This window comes from Anopheles coustani, chromosome 3, assembly GCF_943734705.1.
Source record: "Anopheles coustani chromosome 3, idAnoCousDA_361_x.2, whole genome shotgun sequence".
Taxonomy (NCBI): Eukaryota; Metazoa; Arthropoda; class Insecta; order Diptera; family Culicidae; genus Anopheles; species Anopheles coustani.
This window is the reverse complement of record NC_071288.1, coordinates 68,716,616-68,737,561: the sequence shown is the minus strand read 5'-3', so window position 1 is coordinate 68,737,561 and position 20,946 is coordinate 68,716,616. Positions and strand designations below refer to the sequence as shown.

At 42.8% G+C, this 20,946-nt stretch overlaps 1 protein-coding gene across 1 annotated transcript; it reads right to left on the bottom strand.

Moving 5' to 3' along the window:
* Window positions 1–18,027: 18,027 nt before the first annotated feature.
* On the bottom strand, window positions 18,028–19,411 carry LOC131272349 (uncharacterized). The gene is made up of 4 exons (XM_058274056.1): window positions 19,360–19,411; window positions 19,130–19,279; window positions 18,793–19,065; window positions 18,028–18,713 (listed from the first exon to the last, which is right to left on the bottom strand). Exons 1-4 carry the CDS (start codon window positions 19,409–19,411, stop codon window positions 18,028–18,030), a joined length of 1,161 nt encoding a protein of 386 aa, XP_058130039.1.
* Between the last annotated feature and the right edge of the window lie 1,535 nt (window positions 19,412–20,946).

Genomic DNA, 20,946 nt, shown 5'->3' with positions numbered 1-20,946 from the left:
TGTCTCTCCCGGCGTAAGCCGATACATCGGAGCACGGTCCGGAAGGTAGCTGGTGCAAAGTTTGGATACACTACACCGGCCAGAAAAGCCGACAGAACAAAGAACGGTCCGCCTTTTCTCCCCCCGCACCCCGACGCCATTCGGTCCTCCGAACGTACTGCTGGACAGTGAGAAAATTTTCGACTGAAAACATTCGGAGCCAAACGGGACGGCCGAGTCGAAGGCTAGGGAAACTATCGTCACACAATGACACCGAAACAGGAGTCTTGCTCGATCGCTTGAGGCACTCTTAACCCTTGAGGGGAGAATATGGATTTTGAACTAAATTCTGTTCGAGCTATTTTCGCCTTTACTGAATTTATGATTATAATTTGAATTTATTAATTGTTAAAGTTATTTATCGAACAAGTAAAAAGCAATAATTTAAAGAAAACAATAAGCAAAAAAGCAACAATGTAATTGCGCAAAGAAAAATAACACAATTCATACAAATAGTGAACAGTAATATACAAAAACGGGTAGGTTTATAAACCGTGCGTTAGTGTGTAACCAGTTAATAATAGATATTTTTGTGTTTGAAAAAGAACATTCCCATCAAAAAGAACAATACTTAATAAAGTTGATGATGTCCATTTTATTTTAATAATCATCATTAAACTTTTCATTATTTTTAATGAGCATAAGTTTTATGAACTTCTGTCTGTATTATATACTTCTGTGTTTCTTAATTTATTTTGTAGTTTTCTGATGAATTTCCAACTTCAAAATAAAATAATTCTTTAAAAAGTTGATAATGTCCATTTCATTTATAATAATCATCATTAAAATCTTTGTCATTTTTAATGGATATAAACTTTGTACACTATTGCAGTATATTTTGACGTTTTCTGACGAAGTTCGATGTTTTTCTTATCATTAGCTTGTACATATTCCAACATTCAAGATTGTTTTGTTAGTTTTTATTGTATAATGATACTTTTATGCTTTGTTTTATGTTTTTGATGATGTACTCTATGTTTTCTACAATTGTTTCAGTCATGGTTTTCCTTTTCTAAACGCATTCCAAGTTTTAATGACTAACCTCAAACAAATGTCACATTTTTTAGAGGAATGTACATTTTCTCATTTGGTAGTTGAAACTTAAAAGGTTAACAGCGAAATGTTCTTTGTTCGGTCCTACGATAACGACGGTGTTGGTGGGCCAAAAGTATGCTGGTGGTGAGACCGTTTTCGGACTAATTTTTCAACTCATTCCCGCACTTCTCGCCAGAAAAGCACGAGCTCTTCCGGCCGGCCAGCGTACGCTAACCGGGCCGGACATAAAAACGAGGTTAATGCTTACTTCCGGGTTTTTTTTTTGGTTGTTTGTTTTTGTTGTGCGGGATCGAGAATCCGGCGAAGGGAAAAGGACGAAAACGCTTCACCAGAGCATCGGAGAATAGAAATTGAGCCGGCGTTGCCAACGGGCCCCCGACCGGATGGTGTGAATTTGAATTGGTAATTTGCGTCCGTTCGAATAAGGAATCGGCGCGAGCGAGCACCCGACCGTTGGAAAGCGTATCCTTCTTGCCGGCGGCACCCAGTGTGTTCATCCTTTCTTGCCTCCCCCCGACCGAGAACAACGCCGGACTTTCTCCACCAGTTCTAGTGAAGTGAAACGGAGTGCACCAGCGAGCAGATACTGTAGCAGACAATCCTTTTAACTGCTCGCTTCACGTTCCGTTCCGTTTGTTCTTTCGATTCCCGACCCGACCACTACCACCGCGCACATACCCCGTTTGCACACCCATTAGTCGGGAAAACTTTCCTTCTCCCAGGAGCAGATCCAACAAAAAAAAAGAGAAAGACGCCGATGCAGTCGGGTCGGTCGATTCCTATACGCCGCCTAGACCAAACCCAGCCTCTGTTCGGTGGGCTTGTATCGGTCTGTATCACGACCGATTGCTGCAACGATTCCGGGCCGTCCTAGACCCGACCGCAATTGCAAATGACTCGCAGGAACTCGCCGTTCGGGTCCTTCGGTTGGAAAATTAACCAGCAAATGGATAGAGCAACGGAAGCGAAACCCCGTCCCGTACAGATATGCGGTTGGCAAATGCCATCGGGCGGAAAGATTCCAATGTTTTGATAAGCCTTTCGAAAGAAGGCTGAAAAGCTTTCCACCTCTGGAGGCGAGGCCTTGGTGTGTGCGTGTGTGTGTGTTTGGGGGGGGGGGAATGAATGTGTCCATTTGCTGTGAGTCCAATTGGAAGGATTATTTCCACGACGTTTGGCCGGGAACCGGGGGCGAATTGTTATTATCACATAATTTAAAAACAACAACGGAACAGAGGAAAACATAGATTAATACCCAAATTATTCTAATCCTAGAGTTCTGGCGTGACCGGATTCGATTCGACCGGTACTTCACGCGAACGGAGGGCTTATGTTTTATAAATGGTAATGTTGAGTTCCAGTTCATAGAACAGTATTAAAATAACTTCACAGTTTAAGGTTGCATTGAAGTTATTTAAAGATAATGTTTACCTTAGTTCCACTTCACATTTAAGTCTCTCATTTATTGAAATATGGCAACTGTTATCCTTTAGTAATAATCATAAGTTTTTTTTTATTAAATAAGTTTATAAATATTTCTTTTATATTAACATTTTCATCTACTGAAAATTTACTTTAGTTTTCTAACTTTTTATTGTTTTTACATAGACTTGAAAAAAAAACATAAAAATTATCTTTAGGTAGACCAAATGTGTTTTAAAATAAAGATATTCAAACCGTAACAATAAAACCTTTAGAATCTTTTTCCAAACAGCAATAAACGACGCTCGTTTGTTTATGACTGATGTGTAAACTAAACCACACAGATCCTAATATGTGGGCAACGACTCGAGCCAATTTTATGGATCAATTAAAAATCGATCCCCGGGAAGGCAACGGGAACGAAATGAATATCAATTCCGGGCGGCTTCATGGCGCCGATAAAAACGTTTTCCCGAGTCGGATGGGATTCCTACGGTTAAGATCGGAGACCTCCCGAATCGTAATATTCTAACTAATGCCAAGACGGCACACGGACGCGTTCACGAGACAAACAAAAACCTTCATTTCTGAGGCGATATTTCTCAACGGTGTTCTGTTCCCTACCGTTTTGTGTTTTCGTCAACCCATGGCAGAAATGAAGAAGCGGAATGTGCATCAACGAATTCAAACAAAACATCTAAACACAAAGCGTTGGAAAATCGGACAATCTTCTCGAACACGTGCCCCACAACGCACTCATCGTGGTGCTCCGTCCGTTCCGTTGAAGGCGGGAAAATTCGGTGTCCACATGTGCATCTGTATGTCCCAGTTTTCCGCGATTTCGGACCGGTTCTATTAACATGCACCCGTGACTTCGAACGGGCTTGAAATCGTAGTAGAAGAAAGAACTGGTGTGTCTTAAATATTTATAGCTTGAATTCGGACTGTCGCCTTGACTTGGGTCGGGGAAAACCGGGGGAAAACTGCAGTCCAGTCAGTTCGGCGGGAGGAAATAAAATAAACTATCGATCGTCTCGTGCCTGCCCGTCGATGTAGATGCACCCTACCCAGATGGGTCATCGACCAGCCACCGTCACTCTTTGTCCATTGTTCGCTCGGTGTTGGGTGATTGGAAATTGATCCCAATTTTTCCAAACGCACTACTTCGGCTGGGCGAGGAAATGTTGGGAAGACGCCTGGCACGGAGGAAGTTTCTCATTTTCCTCCCTCCCTTTGATATCTTTCAGGAGAGGAGGGCAAATCGAAGTTACATCGGAGGGTGACGTGTGAATCGCTTCTGTTATGGACTGCCATGTGCGGCTATAACCACATGAGTCCGATATACTGACCCATATGCATGGCTCAGTCTTTAGTTTCTTCCTGTGGTGTTTGTTGGGTTCGCCACGAAGTTGTTTTCAGTTTATGATTTCCTTGTTCCAATTTTTGTGTTTTTCTTTTGAATTCTTAGTTTATTTTTTAGCTTGTCTGAATTGATTTTATTTCATAATTTTGGTTTATTTTTTTATACTTGTTTCATCTTCTTCCGTTTGTGTTGTTTAACTCTGTTACACATCTATTCCCCTTTTAATTCCTTTATTTCAATTTGTTTCCTTCAATTTAACTTTCGTTACTTGCGCTCGGATGTTTCATCGTTCTGTTATTTTCTTGTTATCGGTCAATTGTCAAGTAAATTAGTTAGTTTAGTTTTATAGTCTCTCCAAAGTTTTGGTTAGTTAGATTCTGTTTGATCAATTGTTAATTGTCAGTTCCACTTTTAATGTGTAGTTTTCAGTTTTGATTTGCTAGTTGTTGATTAACAATACTTTATTAGATTTATTAGTTAAAATTATCTTTTATTCAAACTAATTTATAAGCGTTGCTTTTTGTTATGTTTTGATAGTCAAATCTTTAGAATATTTTGTTTTGCTATTGAAAAATCATGCTATTTTATTTTAAACTATTTCTTATCTCATGACTCAACTTTTCCACAAACCCAATTTAAACGGCCTATGTTTTTCCTCGCTGTTGGGTACTGCCTTGGGTGATCAAACGATATTTTTCTACACAGCGCCCAACTCTCGCTAGGCCGGTGCCGGAGACATTTTTGTTCATTAAGGAGAAGAAATATTGTTGATCACCCTGCCTGCACCCCACCCCCGGATATGTCATTTCCTTCCCTTTCCTCCTCCATCCACCACGGGCGAGTGAGAGTACTTCGAAGACGAGTTCGATTGGCACTACAACCGAAGTAAATCGGTAGGAGAACTTCTTCCAACCACGAATTCCAATTCCGAATCGTTGTAGAACGACGCGGTTGCCCCTTGGTTACTGTTCCTGCACGAATCTCCCGCTCGGAAATAATCAATATCCATCACGCTGATCGGGTTTAATTGAATTCAAATTTCACTTGGTATTCACACGAAACGTCTCGCTTTCCCTGCCGCCACTTCTAATGCGCACGATTCTTCGGCCGTTTGGGAATGGAAGTGGCAAACTCCGACCAGAACCGTCTCTCCGGCAGACAAACTAAAGCAATGAAACACGAACCAGCTTGACATAGATCGATTGTGGCCTGTGGTGGTGTGGATGGTGCCTGGAGTGTATGATTGTTTATCGACAGCGTGTGCTATTAGTCGGTCGGTCGCTCGGTCCGATTGAACCGATGCCCTACAATGTTGGGAATCATAAAATGCCGTCAATATCGTCGATTGTGTTATCATGCCAAAGATAACCCTCTCCAACGCAGCGCAGAGATTTAAGAGTGGAAATGCAGGCCATGCATGGTGGAGCTTACTTCGACCCGATGAGAACGATGAAAAATGATGTAAAAATGCAACGGCAGCACTTTTACCATCAGCATGATGATGATGATGATGATGATCTGAATGAGAGTATGCTTACATGCGGAACATCATTTCTGTTTTTGTCTTCAACTGGATTGGATTATGCACTTCGGAAGAATTCATCGCATCATTGTTCGTAAGCTCCACAGTTTTTTTTTGCTTGTTCAGTTTGAGAGCGCTTTGAATGCAATTTTCCATGGTAAACATCTTTCCTGAAAAACCCCGGTGGCGGTATTTGTTTGAGTTTGTATAAATTCGTTGATACCGATTTATGAATTTTCCATTACCCTTTTAATTGAATTTTGCTTCAATGGCCCTACATTTAATCTGTCAAAAATACCAAACTAGGACTTTATGCTGGAATATTGGATGGGTTGTTTTTTCGTATACCCGTTTAATAAATAATTTAAAAATTGATGACACAGTCAATTATAAAACGGTGAAGGATAAACAATATTTCACAGTAATTCGGGTTCTGCTAGTTTTTTTTAGTGCTGAATAAAATCAATACCGTCTGACCGCCAACCGCATCGCACCACAACCCAGTTAGTGGTTGTAGCTCATTGCAAATAGCACCAAGTATTTGAAATATTTATCATACATCTGCCATACATTTGCCGACCGCAAGCAACCTATTGCCACGGCAGCGCCATACCCATAAGCCATACAATTTTGATCAGGGCCCCCGGCACCGTCCTCCGTTCTGCCGTCTGGTCCACCGGACCAGGGAAATTTTCCCGCGGCTAAGCAGTAACATGTTTTTTACTTCTTTAGCTATCCTCGTTTGCCCATGAGGGTTAAAGTTTCATTTTTATTCCGCCAGTTTTCCACTTTAATTTTATTGCTCCCTTTTCTGCAACGTTTGGTTCGTCCGATGGTTGTTTCTTTCTCTCATATGTAACTCATTTCATACAGTTATAGTCTCACTGCAGTCATTCCTTTTTTTCCGTAAAGGATCCGCAGTTATTTAATACCTCGTTTTTCTGTACTCCATTCAAAACAAGTAAAAAGCGAGCTTGGTCTTGCTTTGGATTGATTCATCCATTTTTGGCTTGAATATACTTTAAAAAGTTTAAAGCTGACACTGGCGTTAAACTTAATTGATTAACATACAGCCCGTCATGGTGATGGTTAAATAGTTTGGAAATTAAATTTCGATCGAACCGAAACGTGTACCTACTCCCAATGCGACCCAAATTATAAACTGATAGTTTTAAACTCACCCATTGAAACAGAGCTGCGGGGGAAAGCCGGGGGGAAACTTGCCGCCCTGTTGACACATTGCAATTCATTTCCGAAATTAAGTCGGGACCACATCAACCCCTTCGGACGGGTTTCGATCGAGTTAAGTGATGAGTACGTTTTAATGTGCCCGGAAATTTAATGTGCTTCAGAAAACGGGCGGGGAAAATGTTGAAAACTAGGTGACGATTTAATAATGAACACGCGTCCGAAGATGGGCCCAATATGCTAATGCAGCTGCAAATAATGTCATCTAATCGATCGATTGGTTCCATTTTCCATCGATGCATTAGCAGCGTCAGTCTTAATTATCTTTCCACAGTCGGGAGAGTGTAGGGTTGTTAATAGAATATGTAAACGTAGTTTTGTGAAGTTGACATGCATTCATCATTTTCTGACATTTCGTGGAGTTATTTTTTGTCGTCGGGAAATGAAACCGGACATCAGAGGAAATCATTTAAAGTGCAATATGTTTAACACGTTCCGTACCGCGTCACCCAAATATGGGTGAAAGCAGTAACTAGTTCTAAAAAGTTTTTGACCCATAAATGAAAATGCAACAAAAAATCTATAGTAATATTAAAAAACAAGTTCTTCGGGAAGCTAAGTCTTTGCTTGGCCTTCAGAAATCGTTGGTTTAATAAATATTATAAACAAATTATATTAAAAAAGATTGTACTAAAAAAGTGTGCTAAAAACGCTTGGCAGTCAACGTGTTAATTAAAAAGATTGTACTAAAAATATGTGCTAAAGACGCTTGGCAGTCAACGTGTTAATGACACTCAATTTTATTTCTAGCATATACCGTCTCAAGTACGATAATATAAGAAACATAAACCCATGTCTCAACATATGAATGACTCTGTCTCACTTATCTGAATTACTCACTACTACTTCCCAATTGGAAAGAAGTTGTAACAAGTTCGATTCTTTTTCGTACCAGCTTCCCATCGAATCGTAGCAATCCGAAATGTAAACACATCAAAAACCCCCCCTCCTATGGCCAAAGCCATGGTGACGGAAATCGAAACAGCCGTGCGGAACTGCCGTCGTTCACCATTAATTTATTTAATGTATTTCCCCAATAAAATAGAAATTAACTTTCAATTACTTCATACGAGAGGGGGTGCACTGTCGAAGGATGAGTCAGAACAAGCGGAAGAAATGCGGAAGAAAAGCGAAGAGAACCAGCAAGCGCTCACCACGAAGTAAATGTTGTTGAAAGATGGTAAAAAGCCTTTGATGAACGGTGCCCTGTTCTCAGTTGTGCCCGTGTTCTTCATCGGGACTTAATTCTTTCCGGTGATACAGATCGCCGGAACGACGAAATCATGGTTGTTTTATCGGAGTGTAGTTCTCAACTGGAACAGTCGAGGCAAGCAATCAGTTACGCGTGTCTAATTGAAAGTGAACCTCGTAACAGAACCGTGGCTATGGGATAGAACACTACACCCTTACTAGACCAGGGAGTATCTGACTCTCTGGAGGGGTTGTAGACTCGGTACGGATTAACTGTGAGGCAATGTTACGCACGGAATCCCCTTGGATAGGCGATTGCTGGAAAGGTTTTGCCTCTGAAGTGCTAAGCAAATATCATTCAGTCGCCTGAAGTGGGATGTGGATCGATCGATTTGGTGCACTAATTGCAGGCCAACATTGTTTACCAGCCATCTGGTTCAAGGTGACAGTGACCAAACGTACCAGGAGTTGTTCAGTTTGCCACTTGACTGAAATATCACTAATTCCTCTTCTAAGCCTTTCATCGTTCTAGGTTCCACGGTGACGTTTTCGCAGTCGACTGATGAATACGAGGACATATTCGCAAAGTTTTTTATGAGTTCCCCCAAATACTCTGGTGAGACAAACACTCTGCGGGCCGTAGGACAACCCCGCACTCGAGTTGTCGATTTTCGATGGACCAAGCCGAGTTTTGTGCACGCTCATTCAATTAGGGGATCACTAATCGTCGGCTCGATCGTTTAGGAGTTTCTCATTAAGCGTCCCATCCTAGGGCCAGTGAACGGCCGGGATCAACCTAGAACACGCGCCGCGGCCATATTGAGAACGCGAACGGGAGGAAAAACGAAACGGCCAAACGCTTAATTGAGATAACTGGCGGCAATGTTTCATAACTCTTCAGTTTTAAAAATATCTCCCTCTCAACTCGCGTTTTAGGTTGGCGCGCGAGTTTTATGTTTTTAGTTTTTCGACGACCACTTCTGAATTTTCGAACGTGCCTTTCTTCCGCCGAACGAACCCAAAATTCCGCCGGTTTGTGGCGGAGGAAAAAGTTTTATTCTGCAGATCCACGACAGCACCGAACATCGAGACAAACAAAGCAAGCTGATTGTGTGTTGCTGTGTCGTGTTTCAAACGCTTTCCCTCGCCTACTTGTTTTGGTATAGGGAGCTCAATTTTAACCTCTTTCACTTCTCTGCCTTTTTCTTCTGTCGAGCCATAATTAATCCACGTTGAATCCCTTTTTACCCGAGGCGGAGTAGCAACATAATTTGTTCGGATACTTTACGAATATTAACCACAGTCCCGGCACATATCGCGGCCCGGCGCCCGGAGAGTGTTTCCGATAAGCAGCGTCGCGCTAAACCGGGACTAACCGAGTCTCGAGGCACGTTGTGAGGTTAGGGCACAACCAAGTTGCTGTTCGCAGTTGATCCTCCTTTTTTATGCACTTGGTAACTTACACCCACCCGCAGCGCGCTTGTCTGCTCGCACTCCGGACTCTTCGGTAGTTTAGTTCTGCCGGGTGTATGTATTTCAATTTTTTGGTTCTCGGTTGCTTAAAAGACTAACTCCACCGCGACAGAACAGAAGGTTCGGTGCGGAACGCAATATGCGCTCGTAAAAACCGATTACATAATGTAAAAGGTGCTGACCCGAAAAAAAAACGAACTTAACTACGTACACGTTTGCCGGTTCAGAACTCATGAATGGGCAGGCACGGTGAGCTTCTTGGTGTACGGGGTCCATGGCTTTCTTCCAGCAAAAGGAACTGGTGTGGTAGTTCCCTCCGGTGCAGTTATACCTCGCAAAAGGCACTTCTCCGCCCAGGCGCGGGCGAAGAAACTCGACTAATTGGGATTTAATTAAAAAGATACGGTCATGGACGACCCAGGCCAGAGGAGGGCTAGGTAGAGCAGAATTCGAGTAAGGCAACTTTTTAGCACCGTTTTGTGCGGTTTTAGCAGCGTCTGGGTCGCACAAAATCTGTTCAACGTTTCTCACCTGATTTCCATGCTTGGATAGGAGGAAATTATATCACATTTTAAAGACTTCACGCAATCTCCTACGAGAATGGTCGCCAGAAGGAACCAACATCGATTGAAATGAAGATGTTAAAGCCATGGATTTTCTTTAGTCTTTAAATGGAATTTAGAATCAAACAAAGTATATTTCAAATTGCATATTTTGAACCGTTTTTATAAACATTCTCATGAAAATTCACAAGTTGATAAATCATTTCAAAGTTGTTTCACCCCAAAACGGATGGAATGGAATCATACAAATCATTTCGCGCCATTTTCAAAGATCAACGAACCACCTTGAGCATCTTCCTCTTCCTTTTTTCTTCTTTTTATTCTTTTGGATCACGCAAATTATTTTCTTTTTTGCTTGGAGTGAGCAAGCGTGTTTCCGGAAGCATCGGAACGGCGATCCCTTCAATGTTCGCCAGCCTTTCGTATGGTTAATGTCGGACGATGAGCATCGAATGGAACTGAGGAATGGTCGCTTATGGACCTTCCCCCTTCCTCCCATGCTTCGATAGAACTCGATCGCGAATAATCATCCTCTCCGTTCGGCACACATTGCACATATGGCCCCGATCTGCCATGTTGGCTGGCCCTCCCGAGTGCCAACTTCATTAGAAAGAAATTAGATACCATCGTGTATGGCGATGATGGAATCCGGTGGTCGTAGCATTTTTTTGTTTTATCTGCAAGGAAAACTAACACCATCATTTACTGCTGGCTCCCATTTGAGCACGTTCACTTGGTTCTAGTTTATGTTTTTTTTTTTTCGCAAATTAATGGGAACGCCTGGAATGGATGTCTTTCCATTTTCATGATTTATTTACAAAAAAAAAACACTCTATTGACGCTAGGGTAGAAAAAAAAACCGGGACAGAACACTCGCGAGCAAAAAACTATAAGCGTGTTAACGCACCCCGGAACGACTTTCGTGCTCGGAGGGAGGCGAAAATAATCTCCATAACTAAATAATATGCTGCGGATGGAGTTCGGGAATCCAAACAGCACTTCAAACTGTGCGAAAGGGTGCTACGGAAATATTTTATTTCCCACCGAAACATTCACGCTTGCAGACATTCGATTTTTTTCTTCGTTTTCTTCTCCAAACCCCCAAAAAGGAATACCATATTTTTCGCTACACACGCTCAAGAGTTCCACTGGGTTTGTCCAAGGACACGGTCGTTAATCGTGTCTCGGTAGGACGATTCTCGTCCACCATGCGAGTTGAAGCAGAAGACAAATTACTGCTTCAAAAATAATGTACTTTTGTAGGAAAATAAGGGAAACTTCCTTAAAACAAAAAAAGAAATGGAGACTTACAATATTCATATTTACTTTCCAACGAATTTCCATAAACTGATCCAAAGTGATTTCGGTTTCGGACAGACGCTACCGTTTCCCACCGAAAGCATTGTTTCTCCCCAACAAAATTGTATTATTCATTCATGTTTATTTTATCATCCAAAACAGTGTGGCATATCAAATTTAGCAACAAATATTAGACGCCTCGCAAAAAGAAAGACCAAACACGCACCCGCCTCCAAAGGCTCGAAGCAGTTGCGCTCAACTTTTAGACATCAAGGAAATGGTTTAAAGTTTCCTAATCGAAAAAGGGCAGCGCCGTAAGCCGACGACCTTCCGCATCGATTCTCGGTGGAGCGCAGTAGGGTGTGGGGGGAGGGGGAGGGTGTGGCCAACAGGTAAACCGACGCATACCCGGTACGCGATTCCGTCCATATTACGAGGTTAGAAAAGAAAATACAAACATTCGCGCGATAAAAGACGCCCGCAAAATGTTGTCTGACATTATCCTTCAAAGATGGATACAAAAAGAAAAGAAGTCAGGGTGGAATAAAGACGCGCCGGTCAGGGGGGCGGTAATGCGTACGCATATAACCTTCTGAATCCCAAATCTTCTCACCACGTGTTTGGGTCGGCTTTTGGGGAAGTGGTGGTGCGCCACCCCGAGGGAGTGGTACCTACCTTCCACTCGGATATCCATTATAAAGTTTGATAACGATTCACCATATCTTGGCCGAGTGCCGGGCGCAAGTAACCGGACCCAAAAGTCGTAAAGCAACCTGCCTTTGCCGTCTCCGACCGTCTCGGTCCCACCTGACTGTGTGGAGTGATGCTGCTCGTTAATTATTACACAAATTCTTCTGGTTGTAAAGTGATCCAACACACGAGGTAGCGCCGGGTTCGTGTTCTACACAACAACGGCACCAGGGTGTTTTTTTTGGAAGTGGACGGGCACGGGTAAAGAAATAAAGCCATATTTTTCTTTGAAAGCCTTTGAGAAACATTACGCAAACCAACGAAGTAACTGTAACAATGCGTGACCTGGTTGCGGGGCATCAACTCCGAAGAAAAACGTTAATCTAACAACACCGAAAACGATACACGACGAATTGTTCCAGCATTCGGGGTTCGAGCTGATAAGCAACGTTTCAGATGATAATTAGGGGGTGAATTGTTGTTTGAGTTGTGTCCTTTTTTCGTTACCTACCCTCTAATCTTCACCCCACGTAACGGTGAGATAATGACCCTTCTCACCTCTCCCTTTTATCTCTCCCTCGATCGCAATAAGCTGCTGGAACTCATAGGGTAAGCTTGAACAAGTCGTTCTATAAATAATCCTCTCCAGCACTTTAACCACAAAGTGTGCAAGAATGTAAAATAATTGGAGCCGCGTTGAGCAACCGCGGACGGTTGTTGGGGCGGTTCATGCTGCCCCCTCGGGGGGTGACTTTTGCTTCCGAATCTGAAACGGAAGTGAAGTGAAGTCGTAGTCGTATTTCCTTGTTAGTACTGGGTGAGTTAAAGCACCCTGGATCTGGTGGAGCTTTCAAGACAGGAAGTTATAACTCGAAACGGATCCTCCCCCCGCTGCTGTAATTGTGGCAAATACAGAATTTTTCAGATGATTTCACACCAGTAGCAGTATTTATTATAACTGTTGCACATGATATTCCAACAGTACCAGTTGATTTTATAACGCAATCATGTTTATTATAACTCTGTCAGATGAAGTTAGAATCGTAGCAGTTGATATTATAAAATTGGTATGGCAGGTCAAGCGATGTACGTAACTAGCAAGTATAAACGTATATCGCACAAATGGGACTCCAAGGTAGTTCAACATATCAGATGAGTTCATCTCGCATGAATCGCTTTAATTTAGAATTAGAATTAAATTAGAAAACGAAAGGAATGTTTAAACAAGCAGTGTTGATTAATTTTCATATTGAATGCTTGTAATTTTTTCACTTATCCCGCAAGGCAGCTCGAAATATCGTCTTAAAAACGTCTTACAAACGTCCTACTCTTTTTTATGAGGGTGAAACAAATGCAGAACGTTTTCGAGCAATCGTCCTACTTTTTCCTACTTCCCATACAAAACTGCTCGATGTTTGTTTCATTTTTAGATGTTTTTAGAACGATTGCTCGAAATCACCTAGCGGAATTTTGGTGATCAGTGTCATCAAGCTGCTGTTGATTATTATATCAACTGCTACGATTCTGATTTCATCTGACAAAGTTATAATAAACATGATCGCTTTATAAAATCAACTGACGCTATTGAAATATCATGTGCTGCACTTGGAATAAAAACTGCTACGGTTATGATATTATCTGAAAATCCCTGTATTGTACTTTCCATTCCGTTGGCGGCATTCTAACAGCACCCAAGAAGACTTTTGGGATAAATTTGTTCTCCTACGTTGGTTCGTTTGATCCACTTAAAGCGCATGTTGCTGCATTTGAAAGAGGAAAATTAATCGTTCTTATCCGATCCATTGTTTCGAATTCGCCAAAGCTAATACATTAATGTGGCCAGCCGCCTACGGGCTCAAATGAACAGAGTCTCTTCTCCTCCCCCTCTCCGACCCCCAAACGGGGCGATCCTTTGCCACAATTATCTTTCGCAAACAGATTGTTTGTGTTTCATTTGGCACCTGTTTAGATTAATCTCGTTCACATGGCGCAATTGGACGGGGTAGAGGGGAAAAAAACGGCAATATCTTAAAGGTTCACAGCAGCGCAATGATAATATTTATTTAGGCACCGCCTGACAAGGTTCTTCCGCTTCCGGGGAAAAGCCGGTGAGACTTTGTGGGTTGCTAACTGCATCGTGACAATGTTGAGCGAAATTGTATTTGATTGCTTTCGCAGGATAAATTCTTACCAATTTTCAAATGTATTATTAATTCAGAATCTCCAAAGCCTCCAACACACTACCTCATAAGACCACGTTTCATCCTACACCGTTAGGAAGTGGAGGAAAAATCTTCTTGTATCAAACTGTCAGATTGCGGCTCAAATGTATCACATTTCGAAACAATTTAAAGCACTCTCCCGGGTGGGCTTATACCTGCAACCAGAGCTGGCGCACCGAAAGGATGTTGAAATGTCGCTTTATTCTACCACGTACATTCCCGGCCGCGCAAAGGCCGCGGCTGCAACGAAAATTTTGTTGAATTTTCTCGTGCCGTCGTCATGATAAACATGAACCGTTTACAGATGGATGGAGCAGAAAGGAGAGAGGAAAAAAACAAACGCCAACTTCTGGCAACAACGTCTTAATCCAACGGCAGACAAAACGTGTTACAACCGACTCGCTTTGTTTACCTCGTTTGTCTTACAACGTTTCTCTTCTTTGCTCCGACGGAGGAGGAAAAACAACCTTGCACTACAATCCTTTCCACTGTCCTTTCTCACCAGCACAAGTTTCACTCGTTCTCAATGGAGCCATACGATTTCTTTAGCTTCGAGCAGAGTGGTGGTGTAGAAGGGAGTTGGGTCCGGTGAGTTTGTGAATGCTCAAGACTCCATTACGCAGTGCGGCCAGAGTGTCGGTAAACATATTATGCTGCGACAATGACACGGCACGTCGGTTCCGGAGTGCGAGGATCATAAATCAGGTGTCATAATCTAATTAGTGAATCTTTATCTCCCGGTGTCTGGTGGAGGGGGGGGGGGGGGGGGGGGGGGTAGGTTAATTTCTAAATGAATTCGTTTGTGAGCTTGTGCCAGAAACCACAAGAGAAAACTCATAACGTAGCAAAACATGGCAATGGTCTCACTGAAGGTCTTTGTAAATGGTTTAGTTATCGTTTTAATTTTGAGAACCTTTGAATTCTTTTAATCTCATCTGTCCGATTTTCGTATTTTTCGTTCTTTCACATTAACTTTTTAATTCAAATCATTTTGACAATTGATTTCCGTCATGTGATCATGTGATCTTGTTTGAATTTACAACGTTCTAAAAATATTGAAATCTTTTTCTCGATACATTAATGTTCTGAAAATCTGCATCTGTTTCTTTCTTCATTTTTTACACCGATTTTTTAGTTGCTTAATTCTTTCACCTTCACCTTAATTCTTTCACCATTTTTAGTTTCTTAATTCTTTCATTTCATTCTAAAATTGTTTTTTTTTCATGTTTCATAGACAATCTAAAGCAGATCTAATGTGGCAATTGTGCATGATTTTGGTCATCTTATTGTTACATATCGTGAATAAATGGGAAAAATGACACTTACTTTCAACCATTGTGCCGATCACCACCACCAACAGCAGTGCCAGCTGCACCGCTCCCCAACCGCGATGAGTCATCGTTGCGTTTGCGCGGCTTTCGTTTTCCTTTCGAAGCACTAGAGACGATCGTAAGTACCGGAAAATGATGGCGCGAAAGTGACACCGGATGGCTTCTCCGCGAGGGAAGCACTTGATTGAACGCGAGTTGAAAACCGAACTGCACAACGATGGTATCCTTCGGGCACTTTTTCTTTGATTTTGTTACACTCGATTGGGATCTTTCGGAAGATCACGAATATCACCACCGGTTGACACCTTGCACACACTTTCTACGGATGATCCTTGAATGCGTAAGAAAAACCAGGAAGATTAAACGACGATTCGCACTAAACACGATTTTTTAACAACCATTGTTAGATACCAATTGCACCGTTTTATTTTCTTTACATTAACAGATAATATCCAAAGATGCAACAAACGTGCGACGATCACAAGGCCACTTGTACTACTCGTTCGCACATTTTACATTAACTTTAAAAACTTTGCAATTAGGCGACAAGAATTAGAAGGACTGTTTTCGCCTTCTGAGAGAACTGCAAGAATCTTTTGATTTAATTTGAGCTGACGCTAGGAAAATAACGGAAACAAACAGCAAAAGAAGGAAAAAACATCCCAGAACCTATTTAAATTGAGCAAAGAAATTTTCAAGGTGTGGGACACAGAAAAGTAAAAGCAATAAGTATGCAAATCGCGCCGAAAGTATATTTAGTGCGGGTTGCATTTACTTTTTAACTCGCCCGAGCGCGGGAAGGTTGAAAATTATTTTATAAAGCAAAAGGGAAAAGAGCCAATTACAAAAAAACCCAGTAGAGTACTAGTCTATTTTAAATAAGATGGACACAGAGGACTGCAGCGGCTCGTAGAATTTTGCCCTTTCCGCGCCGTACCTTCGGGACAATTTTTCAACGGCCAGCAGCATGTTCGCATGCTGCGGGTCCCACATAAGTGCTCACAACCCAACGCCCGTTCGGCCTCCCGAATGTCGGCCAGTATAGTAGAGTTCTAAATTTAAAATCATCATAATTTGGTCACTGCACATCAAACGGCGGAGAAGTGGACGTCACCGGGGGGAGAAAAAAGAGGGCACATTTTGTAAAATGTTGAAAGAATGCGTAACTCGCGAAACAGAGATTCACTGGCACGGAGCACTAGGGAAAACCGGGCTGATCCACGTGCGGAACACGTTCGACCGGTGTGTTTCCATTTCGAGCTTGTTGAAAAACATCGCTAACCGATCACCAAGTGTGCTTTTTTCTCATTTTTAAACACTTTAAATAATATCACGACACACATAAACGTTAGCATTCGTGTGGTTTTGTATAATAACTCAATTCTTTCACATAGTTGAAGCAATTCACTAAAATAAGCGCGATCGCGTTACTCACCACCAAACGACACCTGTTTCTCGCTTCACACTGCAAGCAAACGAACCTCACCGTAGGAAGAGTTGTTTTGAACTAAACGCAACGTGTGCTGAACAGCCGCTCGACAGCGCGAAGCCGAAGCGCTTCGGTTGCCCGAAGTTTGTCAAACCGAACCCGAAGTTTATCAAGCCGTTTCCTCAGCTCTTCAAGCCAGTTCCTTGTGGTTTCGGGAACTAAGTCTCTTCCTTAGCGCGTACGGAAACTTTTGCTATGTTGTATACGATTTCATTACGCACAGCTAGAGTTGGCTACATCTTTTGTACCTAGTGAGTCACGCCAACCAATTTCGCATCCATATACGAAACCAAAATCATATGTAATACAACATAGCAGGTGAAGTCAGTAAACCGATATTATAGCACAAAAGCTTGTTACTCAATTTCTATTGTTTGTTTTTCTTACAATTTTCGCCCAGAGAATTGTTAACAACAAACTTTGACATGGTAACAACAATCTTTTATTTCACTTTGCTGCCCCCACGGATCGACTCGAACTCGTTAGAAGTGAGGCTGCGGACCAAATCGCTCCGGATCGCTTACGGATAGCTCCGCCCCGGTAGGTTCGGGTCGACCCGCCCATCACTACACTGTACGTTAGCATGCTATAATCATCCTATAAAACATCCATAAAATTGGTCAGACGTTTGTCTGTCCGAACGTGTTACCGTAAACTTATTCAAAATTGGCATTTTTAAATTGATTTTGTTCATTTAACTGATTATTTACAAAAAATGTTGCTTACCGTTATGAGCCAATAAAACTATTTTAATTATCCGTCTCGTTTTGCTGCAAATGCTACTGTATCTCCATTGTAGTATCTGACCAACGGTAACAAACTCAAACGTCTGCATTTTTATTAGCTGTTCTTTACTCGTTTTCCTTATCGCTACCTTTACAATCGGTTGGAGCTAACTGAATTGATTATAAAGTCATTCGACATAACGTCGAATTATTGGTGGCAATCTTGGTTGATAAGCATCTGCTTTTTGAGATAAACAAATTATTTACCAAAACAAGCAGGGGTAGCCAAAGATACTTCAACGTGGTTATAAATGCATGATTAGTTTAATTCAATCAAATGTTCTTTAGACAAGTTACAATCTGTTTCACCTTGATCGCCACACGCGCGCCATTATTAATAGCGCAACACGTTCGCTGCATCAGCTTCGGCCGGAATGCTGGGGATGGCCCGACGCAGGTCTGCAACGGTGCAGCAGTAGGTGTAGCCTCGTGCAAAGTTGCCATAGTTCGCGTTGGACCAGCCGTACTGACCGCAAACGTCCTGGCACAGCATCTCTCCGGCTGGCATGCTCGTGCGGAACGGATCGTTGTTGTTGACCAGCGCAATGGCGGCGTTCGTACGCGGCGACTTGATGATCTTCCAGTACCACTTGGGCGTCTGGATACCGCCAGCCTCGAGTGTGATCGGAACCTGCTGTCCGTTGACGTGCGGTAGCGTTAGAATATCGTGCGCACCGTTGAAGATCAGCACGTCCTCATTAAGCCGGCCAGATACGGTACGGGCGGCGTTCTCCACAACCAACCAGTTGCCCGCATTAGTGGCCTGCCACTGAGGTGCCACGTTAACGTAGAAGTAGGTGGCCCACTGCCAGGGCCGGAAGATACCGTCCGCATCGGGGGACAGATGGCCACGGGACAGGTAGGAGCTAGTGGTGATGAAGCGATCCGCCTGAGCCTGCGATCCAAGCAGCTGGGCAAAACGAATGGCCTGCTGAGCCGTGGTGTAGGAGGTTGCCGGGGCAACGTGCGATGCCGTGCCTACAGTCTTGAACGACGGACGATACGATTCACTGATGCTATCTGTCGAGGTGCGGAACACGTCATTCGAATAATTGCTCTTACCAACTCCTCGTGTACGATCCCCCAATTCGTTACTTACGGTTAATAGCAGTACCAGGGATCACATGGCGAGTGTAGATGACGGAAGCCGTTTGCATGTTATAACACGACTGAATGTACGTCACAAAACCGACCGAAGGCACCTCGAAGCCCAAGTTCAGCAAAGTACCAGCACCACCACAGCTCTGACCGGTGTTCTGCAGATGACCCGTCGTACGGGACTGGCAAGCAACGTTGGCAATGTTCACACTCTGCCCGTTAAGGGTAAAAGTAGTACCGGACACGCAGGTAATGGTCGCCGTTGGACTTCCAGCTACGAAAGGATAATCCGATTTCAGAGCCCCAAGGGGTCATACAACAAGCGTACCGTTACTCACTGTTGACAATATTATTTCCCGGACAGGCGATGAGGGTCGACTCGCCAGCGTTCCACTGCAAAGCCGGTCCATCCGGGGCCCACAGCTGATTGTTGCGCAGGAACAGAGGCTCCAACGCGTTCAGGTTCGTCCGGATATTGACACTACACTCTGCGAGGATCACACGAATATGTAAGATGTGCAACTAGTGTTCTTGCTTTGGGGCTCTACAATGGCTATCGAAAACTTACGGCCATGGGCCAACCCCACAAGGGTGGCCAGAAGCGCGAAGTAGACAAACATCTTCAGGACCTCACTCTCAGGGCTGATGGAAGCTGGTACGTTGTGATGCACTGTTGAACAATTGACGCGACGCGTTGGACTCCCAAGGCTTTAATAGCCTTCCTGTTTCACTGTAGATCTTTATCGCAGTACGTTATCAACATGCCCCCCCTCCTGTGATAGCCGCTGTGCTACAATACTTCTCACCGGGCCTATAGAGAATGGCTGACCAACACGAGGAGTCTTTCGTCTCGCAGCTTGTTAGTAACGCATGTAATTGCACTGATAAGTTTCAGTCGATTGTGTTTGGCGGTCCTAGTCCTTCGTCGTTGTTTTATCGCCCTTAGTACACACTGCTTCACTCGCTGCTTTACAAGTCCATTTTTGTTTCACCTGCAAACGGTTACTACAAGCTCGCGCACGTGTACTACAGCCTGTCAGTGCTGATAACTACCACCGTACGTATCTTGCCTTTCATTCTGAGGCCATTGACTGTGCGGACGAGAGAAACACAATGTGCACATGGGTCGAAAAGATTAGGTACACGGCGGTTGGTACATTTCCTCTTGGGGCCAATAAATTACACCCTCTTACAGTTAGGTCCCATTCATCGACCACAAGGAGAGAATGCAGTAGACTACGAGACCACGGTATCGAAATGCTCACGAAAAGTCTTATTGAGTGATCGTCACGTGACTTGGGATTATCTACAGTTTAGATTTCGCATGTCCATAAAAATCTTCATGAGAAAGAAGCCGGGTTGTGTGGATAAGAAGATGTTTATTTTTAGCAAATTGAGTCATTCCGTAGGAACTGGAGAAATTTGGTCTTAGGTACTACAGTGACAGTACAATTTCGTTTGTTAGTAATTTCAACTATCAACCATGAGCGTATACCCCGTAAAATTTCCTTTCCGGTCCTGCAAATTCCTTCGGCACTATCATTTTAGGTTAAGCTTAACTAAAACGTACAAAGGTAATTTTAATGTCTATTATCCTAAGATAAATTGCATAATTGTTTACAAACTAGTGATTAGTTTTTCAAAATGGTTTTTCATATTCATTGTTTCTTTTGCATCCAACGTTGTCTTTGTTTTCCCCCTCAAAACATTGAGTATACTTAGTAAATTTATTTTCTTGCTATTTAAATGTGGGAGTCCTTGACAGAAGAGTGGTTACGCTGCTTAGACAATCTGCCTACCTGCTCCGAGGGGCCATGTACTCCCCTGTATGAACGGGCAGACTTTTCAAAGAAAAAGTCTAGTAAGCCGCGAATGGAGCAGGTAAGACACTAGTTACACCAAAGAAGAAGTTAGGTGTATTGAAGATTAATGATAGCATATCTTACAAATTTACTGGCTCACCCTTACAGTGACTAAACTGGAACTGCCTCAATCATATTTTTATCGGTTATATTAGCTTTAAAAGTACTAGGAGTATTGATCTAGAGCGAACAATTTTAAACATGAGAGCTTTCCCTTGCTTTGTTGGCTTGCATGAAAGGATCGCCCAACGCCATGTAGTGCTGTGAAAATGCAGGAATGTATGATTAAAGAT